The sequence below is a fragment of the Rhagoletis pomonella genome, unplaced genomic scaffold (assembly GCF_013731165.1).
Source record: "Rhagoletis pomonella isolate Grant_MI unplaced genomic scaffold, Rhpom_1.0 Rhpom_scaffold_00004, whole genome shotgun sequence".
Taxonomy (NCBI): Eukaryota; Metazoa; Arthropoda; class Insecta; order Diptera; family Tephritidae; genus Rhagoletis; species Rhagoletis pomonella.
The window spans coordinates 28,637,287-28,649,457 of record NW_023458558.1 but is presented as its reverse complement, the minus strand read 5'-3'; the positions used below and the strand labels follow the sequence as shown (position 1 = coordinate 28,649,457).

Below are 12,171 nucleotides of genomic sequence, written 5' to 3'. Positions count from 1 at the left end.
AAATCGATAAATATCGATAACAAAATCGATAACAAAACCGATAAAAATATCGATTATTTTGTCGGTAGGTCTCGAGAATCCCGAAAATCTCTAAAATCCAAAAATAGTTCCCAGATTGTGTCTCTGTGTCTCTCTCTATATCCTTTCCTCTTTAATTACCTCTATTTTAATCATTCTTCCCCTATCTTCATCTTTGTTTTTATCGGTATCCTCATCCTCCTCTTCGTCTTTACTTTTATGTTCATCATTTTTTTCAGCTACATATTCCCCTTCACATTTGTTCTTATATATACAAGTAAAGTGTTTAGATTTACCTTGGTCTTCATTTTTGCCTTTATCTTTATGCATCTTTGTTTTTTTTGTTATGTTTACCTTTGCCTTTATCCTATTCTTCATTTATGTACGTAGTCACCTTTACTTTCATTCTTGTATTGGTATTTTTCTAAGTGTTATTCTTTAACCTTTTGTTGGCAAATTTTTGTTAAATTTATAGATACCATATGCATACACTTAAGAAGCACTTGTTTCAGCCCCAACCATTTCCGTTGCACCATTTCCGTTGCACCATTTCCGTTGCATCATTTCTGTTGCATCATTTCCATTGCATATACACAAGAAGTACTTGTTTCAGCCCCAATCATTTCCGTTGCACCATTTCCGTGTGCAATTTCCGCAGAATTTGCCAATTTACTCCCAACCAACCAACCGCCGCTAAAGAAGTTTCACTTCAAAAACATTGAATATATGGCGAAAAATTCACTGTGCCAATACTTTTGTTCGTCACTGTATATAAAATTTTTTAGTGAAAAGTACAAAGAAACTGGAAATTTTTTAGAACTTGGATTTCCTGTTCCACTTAATAAATGTTACATAATAAAAATCAAATGCACCAAGTGTTCCGTACACTCAAAATGAAAAAATTTTAAATGTTTAAAAAATTGTTCTGTAAAATTAAAGTATTTTGTTCTGAGTTTATAGAAAAATTTTAGGAGTGCATTCATAAATAAATCATTAAATTTTAGTATAATACGGTGCAAGTTGCAATTGGCTTAAAGTTCGCGTTCATTTCGAATCATTTTTCTAAAAATAAATTACAAAAATAAAATTTTCGTGAAACTTTGTTTAATTTTGCTAATTTTTTTAAACACTTAAAATTTTTCTTGTGATTTTTTTCTGTTTTGCGGGAACTCTACAATTAATTTAAACTAGTTTTTATTATTTAACATTTATAACTTGAACAGGAGAATCAATTTTCGTAAAAATTTCCAGTTTCTCTGTCATTTTGCACTAGAAAGTTTAATATAAACAAATAAAAAATTAAAAAATCGGGCTCGACAGGTCTCTTCAAAATCTCATCAACTTTCATCTAGAAAAAAATTAATTTACTAGTAAACAATTTCGGTGGGTATTAGGTATTAAGCTACGACCAACAAAAAAAATATTAGAAAAAGTCCATCACGTAAATTTTCCGTAAAAAAACAGGCAAGGATGAAGTATATAAAGACAAATATATGTAGATATAGAGATAGCGATAGAGATAAAGATTGAGACAGAAAAAGATAATATTGAAGAATGAGATATGTTATGTTATGCCATGTCATGTTATATTATGTGTTATGTTATAATATGCTATGTTGTCCAATGCATTTCAATTCAACTCACCACAGCTCAATTCAAACCACCTTAAGGTCGGAGACTTGGAGTTATATGGTGTTTGTTAAGTAATCAGCTATATTTTCATAAAAAAAAATAACAGACATTGAATAAACCAAAGGAAAATAGCCAAAACTTGCTTAAATGTTCCATTTTGGAGTTGGGTCAACGTATTTTTCCAAAGGATGTAGCGGGGATTTTTCATAAAATTTAGGTTATGAAAGTCTTAAATTTAAGTGTGAAATTTTATTCGCAACACTTAGAAAAAAAAACGGATGAGAAGAAAAGAGTACGAATTTCGATGTGAAGCAAAACTGTGGGAAGGCAATACCTATGAATCATTTTAACATGGTGCTAACATCCTCTATTGTTGCTTATTATTGCTCTCTGACGTAATGAGTTTCCAGTCTCTGTTTTTGTGATTTATTTAATGGGTGGTGTAAAGCTAAACTATGTGTAACCTTGTAACTAAAAAAAAAAATTAATAAATTTATTAGTATTTCTACTTGTAATTTAGTTTAAATAATTTAGCCGTTTTTTGGCCAATTTAGCCGGTCGTGCCAAAATGTTCTGGCAACACTGTTCGTGTAATTAAAAAAAAGGTGCACTAATTGACTAAACAATTTATGAATGAATCAAATTAAATTTTAATTACAAAAAGTTATACATATTTAATGGTAGATAAATAAATACTCGCACTAGCTGCACACAACTTTATGACTTTCAGTTTCAATTCAAGATACTCGTACAATTGCAAACAAGTGGCAGCTGAAACATCAAACCAAAAAACCAAAAACAATTATAACCGAAACAACAATGGCAAGCAGCCACTTATCGTACACACTTATGTATGTATGTGTGTGTGTGTGTGTGTGTGTGTGTGTGTTTGTATGTATGAGCGCACAATACGGGCACACACTCAAGCGCAAAGCTCAAAATTTTAATTTGACAAGCCATGAAAAGAGCTCCAGTTTGCCTAACATATAGGAGTGTGTTTTTAGGTATTTGTGTGTGTGTGTGCGTTTTATGTGGTTGTTGTTGTTGCTGTTAGTCTTCATACACCTTTTACTGGATGCATGGCACTTCATCGAAGGCTTTTTATTTGAACACTCAAAGAATATGCGAACAATAACTCTTTTTTTATTTTAATTCTTAATCATTTCAGACAGCGAAACCCAAGGAGTAGAGTTTCTAAAAATGTGAGTAGCTCGTTGAAAATACATATGTATGTATGTATTTTCCCTGCTTTTGGTTGAAAATATGTATGTAACTTACACTTGTGGCACATAGTTTTTGCTATATTTTCATAGATATACATACATACATAAATTATTTACTATGTATATGTACTTATATTCCGCTTAATTATAATTATTATATTTTTGCGTTATTGGCCAACTTGCATTTGCTGTATTTGCTTTCTGCAACGGCCCAAAATCGGCCAAAAATCATTAATTTTGGTTGTCCAGCAAGTCGTTGGGTTTGCTCTCTTTCCTCTGTATTTCTTTCAATTTGCTCTTCTTTGCGTCCGCTATCATTGCCGTTCATTAACTGGTTGTTCGATGTCTTTTCGCCGCGTTTGTATCGCCAAAGTTCAATTACAAATTTAAATGGTATTTTGGTAAAGGCAAAAATTTGGAACTTGTGAATGCTTCGAGTAGGTTTTTTGTCTTCTTTTGCAGGTGTAGTTTTTGTTTTTATTGTTATTATTTTGTATGGTAGTTCAAGTGTTAAATGCCGCACGTCAATTGTTGCATCGCGCATCAGTTCGAAAACATATAAATTAAAGTTGTAGCACTTGGTTTGGCATCAGTTCGTGACTTGCTCTTCCCTACAAAGCTTCCTTGCAAGCTACCGACTGCTGGCTTCCGGTGGATAACAAAGCAACAAATTAGTTGGAATACTTGGTTTTTTGTTTTTTTTTGCAAAATTAATTTAAGGACATACGAAGTTTATTTTGCGCCTTTTTTTGTGCCATAATGCGTGCCTTTGTGTTAGTGAGCTGCTTATTGGCGAGCGCGTTAGCGCGTCCTGAGGCTGGTTACACCTACAATGGATTACTACAAAGTTAGTGAATGAATAATAACTAAATAAACAAATAAGTGGTAAAAATTGTTTAAAAAAAGTAATGGACTGCAAAAAAAAAATCTGAAGAAGTAATAAATAATCTGAAAAAATAATAAAAAATCTGAAAAAAAAATAAAAATTAGAAAAATGTGAAAAAAATTGAAGCGTAAAAATATCAAAGTTTTGAAAAACTAATTTTTACTAATAAAAAGTTCTAAACTGAAAAAAGTGTATTAAAAATTAAAAACATTTTTTAAATAAAATTCAATATAGTAAATTTTTTAAATCATGGTGGATTTTTTGCATTGAATCGTTGAAAATTATTGTACCGGTATAATAATATGCCATAGTATTTTTTCATCGTAAAAATTGAGGAATATTGCATAAGCAAAAATTAAACTTTTTTCAAGGTTTAGCTAATTTGCATTTAACAATAGCGAGCTTAAAGACCACGCAAAACTTAAAACAAAGAATTTTAAATTAAGTATATACTACTTTGAAATCAATAACAATTTGCGGTGGGGAAATGCAAAAAAAAAAAAATATTAAATTTATTTTAACAACATACTAAAAGCTAAATGCTAACTAAAAATGAAAATTGTTTCTACATATAATTTAAAACAATTTTTGTTCGCTAATTTCACTCGAGAGGCTAAAAAGAATGTTCATAAAAAAAATCCACTTTCGTCCACACATCCTAACCAACGTGTCCACACCCTGTCATTTACGCACTAATTCCCTCTCTCACTCTCTTTTTCTCTCCTGCAGACCACGCCTCCCAACCGCTCATCCATCAGCAACTGCCTTCCGATCAGAGCTTCGCCAATTTTGCCGCACCTCCACCTACCACCTATGGCACGCCGCCCTCCTCCGAACCCTCGCTGAATAGCCTCGAACAACCTGCTCTGCCAGCTGGAAACGCCGATGCCAGCCAACACCAAATTCAACCTCTGCCACTCGATCAACAAGACTCGTACAATGCTGCCTACCTGGACTCGAGCATTCCCCAGAATGGCGGCTATCCATATGCGCCACAACCCACCACCGTACATAAGCACGTCTATGTTCATGTGCCACCCAAGGACTTCGAGGAAGAGGATGTGATTCAGACACGTGTACATCATGCACCTGCCGCTAAGCAAAAACACTATAAAATTGTCTTCATTAAGGCACCTGCGCCACCAGCCATACGTCCACCAGTTGTCCCACCACCACCACAAAACGAAGAGAAGACTCTCATCTATGTACTGCACAAGAAACCCGAAGCCAACACGGATATTGTTATTCCCACTGCTGCGCCGACTAAGCCATCCAAACCCGAGGTGTACTTCATCAAATATAAGACCAAGAAGGATGAAGCACCTGTCTATGGACCACCACCACAACAACAACAACAACAACAAGGTGAAAATGGCAACGGAAATAACAACTTCATCGCTACCGATATGGATCCACGTAATGCTGATGTGCCTGCCAGCGAGTATAGCGCGCCTGCAGCTGATGAATTTGCAGCGGATCTTACTGCGCCGCTCACCACCATTCAACCTGCGTTGCAGCCAGAGCAGCCACAATCGCTCGAACAACAGCCAAAATTTGCGAACGATTTGCCAACAGATGCTTTTGAGTTGCCGACCACGTTGCCTTTTGCTGCTGGCGAACAGCCACAGCCACAGCCCACTGCTCAAGCGCCCAGCAATCAGTATTTGGCACCAGAAAGCATGGCGCCCATAGTGGTGGAAGAGCCAACGCATTTGCCATCGGCCCAATATGGACCACCCAGCCATCGCTTCTTCTTGAAGAAGAAGTAAAAGAAGTGCACTCTAACAATAAGTAAAATTATACGTATTTATGTAGTCAAATAGTCATCGACAACGAAGATGAAACTGAAAGAGGATGGTGATGAATTTAGAAGATGTTCTAAGCACATCCTTCCTACCGACTTAGAAACACGTACATACATATACGCCTCAGCATACAGCACATGTTAAGCTCTAAATGCACAAAACATACCAACACATATTCTGCATACAAACATTCACAAGCAATCAAATAATATTTTGTTTTGTTTTACGTTTTTTAATTAATTTTTAATGCCTTTGCAGTTTTAGTAAATAATAAAAACGAATTTGTTATAAAAAATGGAATGTGAATTGTGTTTGCAAAATTTTAAATGGGTTTGGAAGTAATAAAAAGTAAATTAATTTGAAAGGAATTATATTGTAGGTTAGATTAGGTTAGGTTGCGGTGGTTGCCATAGATGAGGAATGCACTTTGGACATTAAGAAGATCTATCTGTCTGTACGGAGACTATTAGTCTGCGAAACGTTTTGAGCTGATTACAAAGTCACAAATGTGGCTTACTAGTCGGCGGCTAGTCAGGAAGTACGAGTAAAAATGTGTCCATCTTAGCCTCGTCAATGCTGGACAATTTAAAAGAAAGTTTTTGGATGATTCCAGCTCGTCATATGTAGCCCTTAGGTAACCTTACCGCTTGAATTCCAATCGTACAGTGGCCTGTCAGAACCCCCACCAACAGCAAGTGCTAAGGCTTTGTGAGCGTAAGGACCCACCATAGGCCAAAGGGATCTTGCAATTGCACATGTCATAGTTTTTCACCCAGTGTGAACCACAAGTGGTCGGAAAAGTTCCAGCTGTTCCCTATTTGGCGATAAAATTCCATGGGTGCCTTGCCTTGCCAAGTCGTGAGCCATTCAGCTTCCCAAATGTCGCTATAGCCCGGAACCCAAATGAGCCCGATAAGGAATTACTCTGACACACCGACGCGGTTGAGAGGGATGGCAGACATTTCCCGACCAGCTTCGATTGCGTTCAGGACCCTGATAGCTGGCTGGATAGTGAGGCCACTGTTTATCATATTACCCCTTGAAAGACGCTGCTGCAGTCCGAAAGCTTGAACTAAGTTCTGATGGGGAGCTCCTGGCAGAAGACCCATCCAACCAGTCATCGCCTAAAAGAATAGGGGTGGTATCGAAGCTACTAGGAGACGTTTCGTTGGAACAGTAACGTGTATGATAAGGAATGAAATCAAATGTAATAATTCTGCACCTAGGTTCAGCCAAAAAAAAACAACAAAAAATCTCGAAATTGCCTTGCAACAATACTTTAGACTCAAGAGTGTACGGCGGACTTGTTTTTACTTTTTACGCTCTAATCTACATGTAAACTCAGCTGTTGTTAAGTTCTCGATTCGAAATGTTACTTTGTACGTCGAGTATTTCCTGGCCATAAAAACACGAGGGCAGTTTGATAAGTAACTTCTTAAATTAAAGATATTCGTCCGCCAAAAGAGCGACTAATTTCTCAATATAGCCTTATTTAGCTTAACAATTGAGTCTAGATTTGTGATTTTTTTTTATAACTTGCTTCAAGGCCCCTCCTTCAGTTCCGCTGTATGAGATACTTCTTTGGGCCCCTCAACACTAATCATAGATGGCTGAATTTACTCATGCGATTGTGCTGATAACTTGTAGGCCTGTGTGGAAACCCTAACTAAAAACTTTAAAGCATTCTGCTCGCATTTTTGTATTTTTGAGTTACGACGTTCCCATTTGTGAGCTTTTCGACGTCGGCCTTGAACAGCCGCATTATTTCTGTTCTCATCTCGTCTTGTTCGAGTATAAAGAAATGAGTATCATCCCTAAACATTGGTGGATGACCCCATGCCTTTACAAGTTCTAAACACTTGTATCTTTGCTAATCTGAGAGAAACTTTATTTTTGTAGTGTGAATTAAAAACACAATTTACCTGCCTGTGTGTGGATTCGACTCGTGGCTGAAAGGTAACTTCGTATTCCTTTTACTCATATGCCAGTATATATGCTAGCAAAGTTCGGTAGTCGGAACGGGAGAGAGACATTCAAGGCTTCAGAGAACACCCGAGCAAAGCTCCCTCTATGATTTCGCAAATCGTTGGGGGGAAGAGACCTGATACCGCCACCACTACATTATCTGCATATATCCAGTAGAATGTCATTCAGTACCACCACGCATACTTAGTAGCGGACACAGAATTCCCACATGGGGAGTGCCTATATTTGCATAACGGGATAGCGTTACTGAACCAATGGTTGAAACTATGATTCTGTTCCTAAGCATTTGTTCGATCTAGTTGCAAATGTGGTCCGATATTCTCACCATTCTAATGCTGAATTTCCACTAGGTATTGAAATGACAAAAAATATATGCCATTTAAAAGAATGCTATGTTTGTGGAAATGAACTTAGTGACCATTTTTTTATCGTAATGCCACGAATATTTTGTAATGCAAAACTCTGTCATTTGTCATTTTTGCCATTTAATGCGTAGTGGAAATCCAGCATAAAGGACCTAACAATTGCTTTGATTGTGCTCAATTATCTTAATCTTAATCTCAATCTCAATATTAATCTCAACCTGAATAGTGATTTTAATCTTGACTTTTATCTTAATCTTAATTTTAATCTCAAAGTAACCTTAATATTAATTTTATTATTTAATAAATCTTATTCTTAATTTTAATCTCAACCCTAGTCGTATTCTTGATTGTAATCACAACTATAATTTTAATCTTTCCCTTAATCTTAATTGTAATCATAAATTTAATTCTTATATATTTCTTAATGTTTATCTTATTCTTAATTTCAAATTATTCTTAACATTAATCTTAGTCTTAAGTTTAATCCTAATCTTAATCTCAATCTTAAGTTTGATCATACTCTTAGTTCTAATCATAATCTTAACTTAAATTTTATTTTAAGATTTCATGTAATTCTTAACCTTTAACTTAAGATTTGTCTTAATCTAAACTCTCATCCTAATATTCATTGTAATCCTAATCTTGATTGTAATCCTAATCCTGATTTTAGTCTTTTTCTTAATCATAATTTTAATCTATATCTTAATCTCAATTTTAATCTTACTCTTTTGACTTTAATCTTAGCTTTAATCTTTACCCTAATCTCAATCTTAATCTTAATCTCGATTTTAATCTTACTTTTAGTCCTAATCATAATCTTAAACTTAATTAATCTTAATCTCAAAATTAATTGTAATTCTAATCTTATTTTAATCTTATTGTTAATATTTATCTTAATCTTAACTTCAATCTTAATCTTAATTGTTATCCTAATGTTAATTTTAACCTCATTCTTTATCTTAATCTTTATCTCAACTTTAATCTTAATACTAACTTAAGCTTAGTCTCAATTTTAATCTTGGTCTTAACCAAAATTTTAATATAAGTCTTAAAGTCTTAATCGTTGTTTTAATGTTAATCTCAATTTTAATTTTACTCTTTGTCTTAATCATAATCTTAATCTTAAATTAGTCTTAATTTTGATCACAATCTTATACTTAATTTAATCTAAATTTAAACCTTAATTTTAAATTTAATTTTATTCTTAATATTCATCCTAATCTCAATCTCAATCTTAATCGTGCCCAACCACTGCCTAATATCGAATTGTATGCTACATATGTTAGCAGCCTACATAGTCGTCTACTTGAAATTTGGGTCAAGAAAGTGAGTCAAACATTGTTAAGCTGCATTACTCAATATACATAAATATATATCTACATATGCAGTACATTCATTTGTATCATCTTCAGTTGCACACCCACTAACGCCACGCTTGGTCGGTTATGCTTTCAAAATGCTTTCGAATTTTTCGCCGTCCCCATAAGGATGAGCAATTTTTTTGCATACCATATAGTGAAGTATTTATTGCATAACGAGCTGCTGATTTTTTTGTTTCACAAAAGTTTCGTTCAGTTTTGTTTTTAATCATGCATCTCCTTGGCAGGTATTTATCATACACTTACTTACCGTTTAACTAGCCAAAGCGCTATATATAACAAATTTAATTTAGCCAATGGCAACTGCGTCGGTAGCGCGAAGTACACAAATACATACATACATACGTACATACATACATATGTATGTAGGGTGAGAGAGCAATAAAGCAAGAAACAATTGAAATCAATAAAATAAGTTAAGCAATTTACCAATATAAGTGCTCGCTATATGCAAATGGTTGTAATATGTAAATGTAGTGAATACACGACAGTCGCATTGGCAGAAGTACGTACAACTATATCGACAACCTTTTAGCCACAATTTAATTGCTGTAATTAACAGTTAAACGCGTTGCTGCTATAAAACAAATTAAATGCTTAAATACTCGAACTCGTAATGACCGCCTTCCCCCAGCTTCCGCCTCCACTCGTCTATAAATTTGTGATTGCATGTCTGCGTGTAACACGAGTATAAGCACTTTACCGCTACACGTGACAAACTCAGCAAACCAAATACGATTACAAACCGTCACATTTAACTATTACTTCTTGCTTATTGAATTCGCTTCACAAAAGGTACTTAAGTAGTTTTGGAAGCACAAACTTGACCTTGCTATTTTAACTTTTTTTTTACTATTTGCTGCTTGCTCTCCTTTATTACGAGCACGGTTGCCACACGACAAAAAAAATTTTATTGGACTTTAAACCCTCAATATAAAAACATGTAAATACTGACGCAATAAATATTGAAGATGTAGCATTCCCGCGTGATCCATTACAAGTTTGAAATCCATCACTATAGATCACGATCCAAACTTCACAATAAATATTGAACGTGTGACAGGCGCCCTACACGGTGATAAATTAGCGAGTAGCGATAATTTTCTTCCATATGTGATTATTTATTTTTCTAGAGCGCTGTGTTGCCTGATCATTGCAATTGTTTCTAGTAGTGCTGTCACCGCTACACATAACCACCAAAAAATTTATCAAATTTAGTCCAACTTTTTTAGTCTGACTTTATACACGGCAAACTTACCAAAAGTGACCAAAATAAAAAAAAAAGTTGCCAAGTTGCCAAGCACTCCAAAAAGTTACCTATTTTGGTCACAAATGACCAATGTGGCAACTGTGATTATGAGCACAATACTGGAATACTTCATAAATTTTTTTATGAAGCTTCAATGTAATTTATTTTACAAAATCACCAAATTGTTTACGTAGATCGTTTGTTATTTTGTGAAGTGTTTGCGTCTCGCCGTAGCTCGCCTTCGCCTTCGTATGCGCTAAGTGGCCTGTTGAGGTACCATTATGAGCAATTTGGCAGTATTGTTATTATTGAATGTATGTATGTATGTATTTATGAATGTGTGTACATGATTTTCACGCAAAAGAGCTGAAATAGCAAATTAAAGAAAGAAATGAATAAACGCGAGCAGACGCACTTCTCTTTGTAGGTCTACTTGTATCTGTGCTTCACGGCGTCACTTCGCCCTGTTATTCGTATTCTTGTGTATTCGCAAGTTCAATCGAGTTGTTCAAGGTCAAAGGGAAGTATGTACTCGGGTTAAGTAGCAAATAGTTATTGATTGCGAAGGACCTTATGTGAGTATAACCGACGTGATATTAACGGCAAGCGTTATAAAAATTTATGCGATGCTCAATGCTAGATTTAAGGATTGCAAAAGAACTCGAATTGCAATTTGTTTGGCACATAAAAGATATTTAAGCATACAAATTTCTTAGCAAAAAAAAAAACTGTACTCAAGCAGACCGCCTAAGCGATCAATTCAATTGTGTGCCCACTGAGGCCATTGGGACTTAGCGTTAATTTCTTGCAATTTTTTTAATGATGAAGGTTTCTTAAATTTTTTTCCATATAAACAAGTTGCATGGAAGAAAATCACTGTAAAAAAAATCCAAAAATTAACGGTAAGCCCTTGCTACTTCAAACGATTATACTAAAATTGAATGCGCTAAAAGTTTATTTTTCATTTGTTATATTTAATTGTTTATTAAGAAAAGCAGCAGAAAAAATGTTTTTCAATCAAAACTTCCCATTTTTTGTGACCGCCAATGAAATTTTCATATGGGACAAAAAAAAATTCCTTTTGTTTAAAACAGTGTAATGAATGTATGACCTCAAAAGGACTTATTTACTGAGAGGTAAACTCTCTCTCTGTTCTTATTTCAGGCTCGCTGAAATCTTCAGCTGCAGTAAGTAATAAGTAGGAAATGGGTGCAGTATAATCGCATGAGTCGGTTATGTGAGTAGTGCATCTGTTGAGATTGCTGCTGTTCGAAGTTGAGCTTTCCTTGCACAGAAGTTTTTTCGAATCTTGGCTGCAACGAGTTAGTGGTCTGAGGCAGTGTTTTGTCCGCGGGGATCGTCCGTATATGTAAAACACTGAAAGCTTGCCTTCCGACTATTAAAACTTCACCGTTTTAATTTTCCTGGAGTTTTTCCTGGAATCTAGTGCTGCAGATAATCTGCAATTAACGATCTGGAAAGGTGGGCAGGAAGAGGCGGTCTGGGGGTTAACCCCACCAAAACCGAATTTGTTCTTTTCACCAAACGATATAAGGTAGGCGATTTTCGAGCTCCATCCCTCAATGGCGAAAATCTTAAATTGTCAAAAGAGGAAACGTTTTTTTTTT

At 35.0% G+C, this 12,171-nt stretch overlaps 1 protein-coding gene across 1 annotated transcript; it reads left to right on the top strand.

Annotated features, from left to right (window-relative positions):
• Positions 1-3,085: 3,085 nt before the first annotated feature.
• LOC118737402 (extensin) lies at positions 3,086-5,810 on the top strand. The gene is made up of 2 exons (XM_036467867.1): positions 3,086-3,720; positions 4,489-5,810. The coding sequence occupies exons 1-2, from the start codon at positions 3,633-3,635 to the stop codon at positions 5,526-5,528; spliced, it is 1,128 nt and encodes a 375-aa protein (XP_036323760.1). The 5' UTR covers positions 3,086-3,632; the 3' UTR covers positions 5,529-5,810.
• The last annotated feature ends 6,361 nt before the right edge of the window (positions 5,811-12,171 follow it).